The sequence below is a fragment of the Austrofundulus limnaeus genome, unplaced genomic scaffold, assembly GCF_001266775.1.
Source record: "Austrofundulus limnaeus strain Quisiro unplaced genomic scaffold, Austrofundulus_limnaeus-1.0 Scaffold1901, whole genome shotgun sequence".
NCBI classification, from domain to species: Eukaryota; Metazoa; Chordata; class Actinopteri; order Cyprinodontiformes; family Rivulidae; genus Austrofundulus; species Austrofundulus limnaeus.
The window spans coordinates 25,860-33,809 of record NW_013954303.1 but is presented as its reverse complement, the minus strand read 5'-3'; the positions used below and the strand labels follow the sequence as shown (position 1 = coordinate 33,809).

General features: G+C 41.2%; 1 protein-coding gene across 2 annotated transcripts in view; it reads right to left on the bottom strand.

Annotated features, from left to right (window-relative positions):
* Positions 1–288: 288 nt before the first annotated feature.
* myot (myotilin) overlaps positions 289–7,950 on the bottom strand; it is a gene marked incomplete at its 5' end in the record, with an annotated part of 22,752 nt that continues 15,090 nt past the window's right edge. For both annotated transcript variants that reach the window (XM_014033930.1, XM_014033932.1), the window contains 5 exon segments: positions 289–1,175; positions 3,522–3,655; positions 6,570–6,735; positions 6,824–7,031; positions 7,436–7,574. In XM_014033930.1, the coding sequence (XP_013889384.1) occupies positions 1,033–1,175; positions 3,522–3,655; positions 6,570–6,735; positions 6,824–7,031; positions 7,436–7,574 (790 nt within the window).

Below are 7,950 nucleotides of genomic sequence, written 5' to 3'. Positions count from 1 at the left end.
GTATAATATAATGTGTATTGCTCATTTAGTAAATTCTAGTAGAGATTTTGATATTCTTTTGTAAAATTTAAAAGAATAATTAAATAAATGTTACTACATCCAAAAAGCCTTTTTTTCAGTGTGCTGCCCATGATGAGTGGCTGGTGTGGGTCTACGTTTAGACCCGACTTGGTGCCTGTGTGTTGGACTACACACCAGTAGATGAGAGGGCAGCCCGGCACCTCTGGGTGCAGAGATGGGTTCTGCAGACCAAACAGCAGCTCGGTCATAAAAGAACATCCAGGAGGCAATGGTTAAAGTTAAACTTTATTTCTCATTCATCCTGTCATACAGTATATAGAACTTGTTACACAACAAACAGTACTTGAGGACACACTTCTGCTTGCAATTCAAAATTTCAGTCTAACCCATAAAAGGCAGTTTTCATCTCTTCAGGTCCAGGTTTAAGGAGTGAAGCCATGGTTACATCTCAGATTTTCACTTGCATGCACATGAACAGAGTTTGTGATAAAAGCAGCTCCTGCAGCAGCACAGATCASTTTAAATAATGAGTCGAGTGTGTGTGCAGGCTGACATCCTGATATCTGTTTYAACAGGGATGAAATGAGCAAAGTCATGATTTTCTCCTTGTGATTCAGACACTAAACATCTCTGCACCGAACCTGGAGCTGAACTCAAGAAAACCTGACTGAATCTAACTTCTGTTTAAACTTTTCATTACAGCAGCAGCAAACATGTTTCTGTTTAACACTTGTGTGKGGGGGGGCTGAGCTGCAGCTGCCTCTTCAAGATCATTTCTATTAATWCCTGATGAGCTGCATTCTGACAGAGACAAACAACAGATTCAGTCTGACAGTAAAACTTAGGACTTGTTTCTCTAAAAATAGCCCAAACAGCTTTAAAAAGGGCAGCTCTGGGTTCCACAGGCTGAGGGGACAATGATTGGTTTTATAAATGTAAAAAGCTCCAGTCTGAGCCGTGTGCTGGCCTGCTGCCATGCTGTGCTCGTGTGTGACGGTCAGAACCAGGACGTCACAGCTCTTCGCTCTCGTACAGCGGCGCCGTGTGCTGGGCGGGGCTCTCCACCCTCACAGCAGGAACGTGGCTCAGAGAGGACAGCAGCTTCAGCGCTTTGGAGCCGGGGGCAGCTGTTTTCATGGCAGGGCTGGTACGAGCTGCAGGAGACAAGGACACTGATGAGCTCAGGTACAGAGAACCCACCCTGTCTGCCTTTAGGAGGTTATTATCTCCTGACTGGTGAGACTTTCTGCTGCTGCTGCACAGGATCTACTCCTCTGTTCAGGACACAGCGAGCAGCTGAGAACACCCACAGTTAACAACCTTCTACCATTTCTGACACTCCCACTGCTGCAGACTGAGCTCCAGGGAGGAGCTTTGTAGCAGTAAGTGTTTCTGACTACCACAGGAGAGTGAAGGATTTCTCAAACATGATGAATGAGTCAAAGCAACACTGAGCATGTGTTTGATGAGGGAATGAGATTATARCATGATATAAAACTAATACTAGTCTACTTTGCATAATACCGCCCCCCTTTAAATATATACTGTATGTGTGTCCTTTAACATGACTTTTAATGACAGAATGATCCCACGTCAAAATAGTCAAACATTRAGAAAAGATTAAAGGGAAAAAATAATTAATCATTTTGATTTAAAGGGGCAATATCATGTAAAATCAACTTTCTTGAGTTTTATATCATGTTATAATGTTCTCCTCTCATCTAAAACATGTCCAGAGTCTGACTCTGACTCATTCATACATGTTTGATAAATCCTGTAGTGTCCTGAGGCAGCAGGCAGGGGAGCAGAAACCACCAGTTGGGACTAGAACCACCTCCTGGTATCAGCTCCTCCTCTGGGCTGTGTGTCCACGCTGAGCTTCCTCATCACAGAGACCCCCCCCCACACCACCACCACCCCCCACCATGACTCCTACAGGCTCTCAGCAGCAACAAATCAAACAACTGGTGAAAATGAAACTATCTGCTGAGCTCCTAACACTACTTGTTAGCACAACCGTTTTCAGATTCATAAAACCTTTGAGGAAATGTATTTTCAGATACCAAGTAAACACTGAGCTTCCATATCACAGCACCCACCCCCCCCCCTTCAGGTTATAAACAGAGCCCTGTAGAGTGAAGCAGCTGTGATGACGCGCTGAAATGGGCGGGACAGAATCGGAAGGTGGTTCTTAAAGAGACAGAGGCCAATTTCAAGGTGTTTAGAAGAGGAAGTGATGAGAAGATAAGTTTATTTTCTATTTAAACATAAAAACAGCATTTTAATAACAACTAAAGGTGACATAGATACTTTATTATGGTATAGTATTTAAATACATGCCTGAGAAACACTGAATATTGGTCCTTTAAGTAATGTCAACARCTGTGGAAGCAAAGATTTTCAACAAGTAACCAGGACAACTGAACCTGATCAAACTGGTTTATTAATTCTGACTAAATATAGAAAAAGCAGAAGTTCATGTGAGCACTGATGAGATGTCTGCAGATCCTTCAGGCAGGACGGTGCAGCTGGTGTTCAACACTCTTTAAATCAAAWCAAACTCTCTGTTGGACTGAAGTCTGGGTTTGGACTGGTCCAGGACCTTTAACTGGTTCTCTTTAAACCAGCAGAGGTCACTGTCGAGCTGGCAGTCTCTGTCCCAGTCTGAAAATACTGTCAAGAATTCCTCTGTATTCTGCTGCRTCAGTTTTTCTTTTAACACGGACTAGTTTCTCAGTGCCTGATGAAGGTAAACATTCCCCGACCATGATGCAGCCACCACTGTGCTTCACATGTTCTTAGCATGTGAGGAGTTGGGTTTGTAGCAGATGTGGTGTTGTTCTTACAGGTAGAAACGTAGCATTTAATGCTGCTATTTCACATGTTCAGGGTCTGTTGACTGACCTTTGTATTTGTTCAAATAATTGTTATGGGCAGGTTACAATATAAAATGTTTGTTATAATCATGTCTTGTGATTATTTGACAGGAGTTTTACTTTTAAACTGTAAGTGTATTTAATTTAGTTATGATGTAAATACAATAAAAATTAAACCAAGCTTTATAATAATTATCATTGTGATCCATAATGTCTGACTGGGCCTCAGGTCACTTTATGTTCAACAAATTGGGCCCTGAGGTCAGAAAGGTGAAGAAGCTCTGGTCTAAAGTCACGTCCAGCTAGTGGAACATGGACGTCTCCACGCAGCAGATGTTGTGTTATCTGATRGAGCAGAAACCTAACACTACACACTTTCATCCAGTGAGCTCTCCTCACTGCTGGACCACACTTGTCTCCAAGTGATTGTCCTGTACTCTTTATGTAAACTGAGCAGCTGGGTGCCTCTGATGTCATCAGGTTTCCTCTTGGTCACATAAAGAACAGAGCTGGACTCTGATCATCCTCCAGCTGTCGTTTGCTCTTACGGTCTGAGCGTCTCTGACAGACAGCTGAGCAGGGACCTTTACCAGTGTGTGTGGAGAAAGAGACGAATGCACTCACTGCTAACATCCAGGCGGGCGTTGCACGTAGACATTCCAGCTTCATTAATGGCAGAGAGCGTGTACCAACCAGCATCACACTTGGTCAGCCTCTCTATCAGCAAACACTGCCGACCAGAACCATCCTGGTACAGACTGGAGGCACAAAGGGRCAGATGATACAKTTAGTCTTTTAGACAAACCCTTAATCTGAAAAAATAGTTTCATTTTAATTATCCAAATCTTTAACTAATGCTAAATTTCCAAAACTTCACAAGGCATAAACCTTTAAACCACCATCCATTTAGCATTACAAAGTACTTCACTTTATGTTATGGTAATATTTATTTAACAAAGACAGAAATACATGGTCCATCAGACCTGAAGGTACTCCATGAGATGATCAGCTGAGTTTTATTGCAACAACAGGAAACACAGAGAACAACCTGTCCTGTCTCTGTGCCTCTGCTTCTCTCTGTCACTGTCTCTCCACACTACTCACTGTGTCTCCAGAGGCCTCATACTGTATATATACAGTATATTAACAAACACCATTATGTCATCTTAACAAGATTTGATACAAGGTCAATGGAAAACACAAAGATAAACACAAGTGATATCTAAGAATGATTGTTGTTAGTAAATCTTGTTCTGACTTTAATCATTCTGTCTGCAGATGAACAGCATGTCATGAAAACTTAGGTCATTAAAGGATGTCATGAATTACTGGATTAAACCTAAAAGTATTAGTTCCATTACACTTTACAAAGTGTTTTACTTTGTTACTAATTACCTGAACGTTAGGTGCAGTCTTGTATTTTATACTTTCTGATTATTGCAGCCATATAGTAAAMCAGAAAATGAGAGTTTGTCTTATCATGAAGCCTTTTTGTTAGCTGTCCTGGAAAAATAACTTATCCTTTAAAGTCCTACATACTTGTCAGGCCAAGAGTCAGTGAGCTCTTTTATTTACTTTAAAATGTCATCAWGTTTTATGATTTTAYTCTTTATCTTCTGTTTTCTCTCAGACAAAGTGTCTTAAGATCAGGAMAATATCTGTTTAGAAGTAATCCTTCTTGTTGCTGTTTATCAAACATCATTCTCTCCTTGGTCCAGTTGTCTGTTTGGACAACACACTGTATAAATGTGTGTATTTGACACTGCCTCAGGACACACATTTTGTACCACTGCTGTGTGACATGATGTGTGTCTGCAACTGCAAATAAACCCTGTTGATTATTTCATGGAGAATTTCTATTCTTGGATCTCGTGTGTCTGTCTAGGTCAGGGGTCTGCAACCTGTGGCTCTAGGGCCACATGTGGGTCTTTGGTCCCTCTGCAGTGGCTCTTTGAAAATGTGACCAAAAATAACAGAATTTTTTTGTTTTTTTACCCACAACAGAAATCAATTTGTAAGCAAATACGTGATCAATACTACTAAAACAAAAAGTAAAACATGTTAGCTCATGTTAGCCTGTTGTTTACTTAAATAAACTAGCTTTTGTCTTTCACTCAAATCCATCAGGATTACTTTTATAGAATATTAAAACTACATAATAAGAATTAGAAAAAATATGCCTGAATACTTCAGTTGTACTATTTTTAAATGAAATTAGGTACAAACTAAAGTATTTTTCTTGTTTACAAGAATATAGTATGTTTATTTGTCCTGATGAGTAAAAATAATAAAAAACAAAATTCATAATATATTTTTTAGTTTTAAAACGTCACCTCCACTGGCCATAAAAGTTCCCGAAAAGGCCTTGAAAAGGCCCACAGACCACCAGTTGATAATCACAGTTGTAGCTTGTTTTGCGGCTCTGGACACATTTTATTAGTGCGTCAGCAGCAGAGCCCTGGTCTAGGTAAAATAAAGATTATCAGCATGAACAAAGGTTTGTTCTGTTCTAACGTWTAAAGTAAAAACTACCACCTCCAGGGTGGGAGCAGGAAGTCAGACAAATGTTAGGAGCWTGGTTCATCATGATGCTGAGTGAGTTGTTAGTTGTTGTGTTGTGTTGTTGTCCTTCAGATCCAGTGACACACACATTGTTCTGATGGTTGCTGTCCTGATAAGACTGTGAGGCCTGCTGTCAGCTGACTGCAGTCAGACAACAATAAAGCCTGTTTAAAGACAATCAACTGGTTTTCTGCTCTTTTGTTCTAACTTCATGTATTTCATTAAATGTCTGCTGAAATAACAGATTCAACTGATGAAATGTTCATAAAAACAGTTGACATGAAATTGAAGTGAGCATTTTMAACAAAAACACTTCCATCAACTTGTCAACAATATCCAATTATTTTGGATATTGAAGCTGAGCTCATCTCTGACCATCGACCCCACTTCTTTCAAAATAAAACACAGTGGCAGAAACAGCTGCTGCGAGCTGCTTTTGTTTCTTTGTTTGTTTGTTTGTTTGTTTGTTTGTTTGTTTGTTTGTTTGTTTGTTTGTTTGGTTTCAGAAAAGGAGGGAACTGAAGTCATTCAAACAGATGTAAAGTATTTGTCATTAGTCCAACTTGTAAATAGTGGGGAAACCTTTTGTCCCGTCATGAAACTTGTTCTTCTACCAGAGTGAGAAGCACTAAAGTGAACCTGACAGATACGACTTGTAGAGAACGTTAAATTCCCAACGACACGTGAACAGGAAACTGTAGACTCAGTGGGGTCACAGATGTCTCTGCTCTGTGGTGCTGCAGTCTGATGAACACAACACTGATGAAGGTAAAAGGAGAAGATCAGAAAGGTGAGATGATGAAAGTGGCAGTAAAATCTGTTCCCTCTGAATGCTGGGGGAGGAGCTGAGGGTCTCCACTCAGGACAGGTTCAAGTTGATTAAACTGAATTTGTKGTGTTGGTTTGGATTTGATGCATTTAAACTTTCTTTTGTATGTTTTTGAATGATTTGAGTCAATGTGGAGTARATCATTCTGTTTACTTCTTATCTACTTTTAGTGCATGAAGTGAACTTGTTGCACGAGTCAGGAACCAAACAGCTGTGAGGTCCAACTGATGCTGGACTCATTAAACAGAACCTACATTCAGCATCACGTGAGGAGMTGTTACCTCATTCTGTTGGGGTCGATACGCAGCATGTCTTTATCTTTCTTCCAGAAAAGCTGAGGAGGAGGAGAAGCGTCCACTTTGCACTCTAACCTAATGGTGTCACCCTCAAGGGCTCTGGTGTTCAACATCTTCTGCAGGAAGGTGGGAGGGCGGAGGGCTTCCTGAGCTGTGAACAAAGGGAAGAGTTTTCACAGCTCAGTCAAATCTTTTTCCACATTTCTTCTTACAAAAAGGACACAGTCAGGTGTTTTTACCTAATACATCAAGCCTCATGGTGAACCTGCTCTCTCCGGCTCGGTTTTTGGCCACACACTCGTACACCCCGGCATGGTGCACTGTGATGATCTCTATGATGAACGAGTGCATGCCTTTCTCACACACCAACATCTTGTGGTAGTCGTCCGGACGAATGGCCTTACCGTCCAGGAACCAAGAGATGTCTGGAGCTGGAAGACCACTGACCTGAAGCAACACGGTTCTGATTGTGACACTGATGACATGTGATAGTAGTAACTTCCACAAAGCACTGGGCTGAAACAAGGCAGGGGTTATCATCCAGGTAAGCTAGCTTTGTGGCTCAATGATGTGACTGTAACAGACGGTCAGTGCTCCTCACACATAACAGACAGTTATGTTTGTATATAATAGTTTGTTAGTCAGAAAGAAAACAGCTAAACTGAGTTAATTCGTCTTATTTGACGCTGGTCTGAGGRAAACTCTCAGCTTCAAGAAGCTCCATTCATTTCTGAAAGCTCACATCTGTGTGGGACAAAGGCAGCTCCATGGCTGATTTGACCTTTTCACAAAACTGTTWAGTGAAAACATCTTAAAGGAGGTAATAAAAAGACGTGAGAAGAGTGCGTCACCTTAAAGTCGATCCTACAGAAGCGTCCCTCCTCCACTGTCAGGTCTGCAGGTRTCTGAAGGAAGCGAGGAGCGTAACATTTCTCCTGGATAGCTGACCCCTCACTGCTCCTTTCATCTGTCCCAGAGTGGTGTCTCCCCCTACAGACAGCGATTATTTATTKATTGATCAGCTCACTTAGCTGCACTTTCAATGGCTGAATTATACACTTCATTAAGACGTGCACTCACAAACACAAGCAGCCATAATAAAAGATATTTCTGCCCAGGTAGAGGTGTCTCCAGTGGTGGGCACTAGCCCACTAAAGTGAAAATCTACTAATTGTGGACCTAAATATTTCATTTGCTCTTTAACGGACTTTCTAATTTTTATAATTCATAAGCAGATTTGTGCTTTAGTGGGCTGGTGCCCACCACTGGAGACACCTCTACCTGGGCAGAAATATCTTTTATTATGGCTGCTTGTGTTTGTGAGTGCACGTATTAATGACGTGTATAATTCAGCCATTGAAAGTGC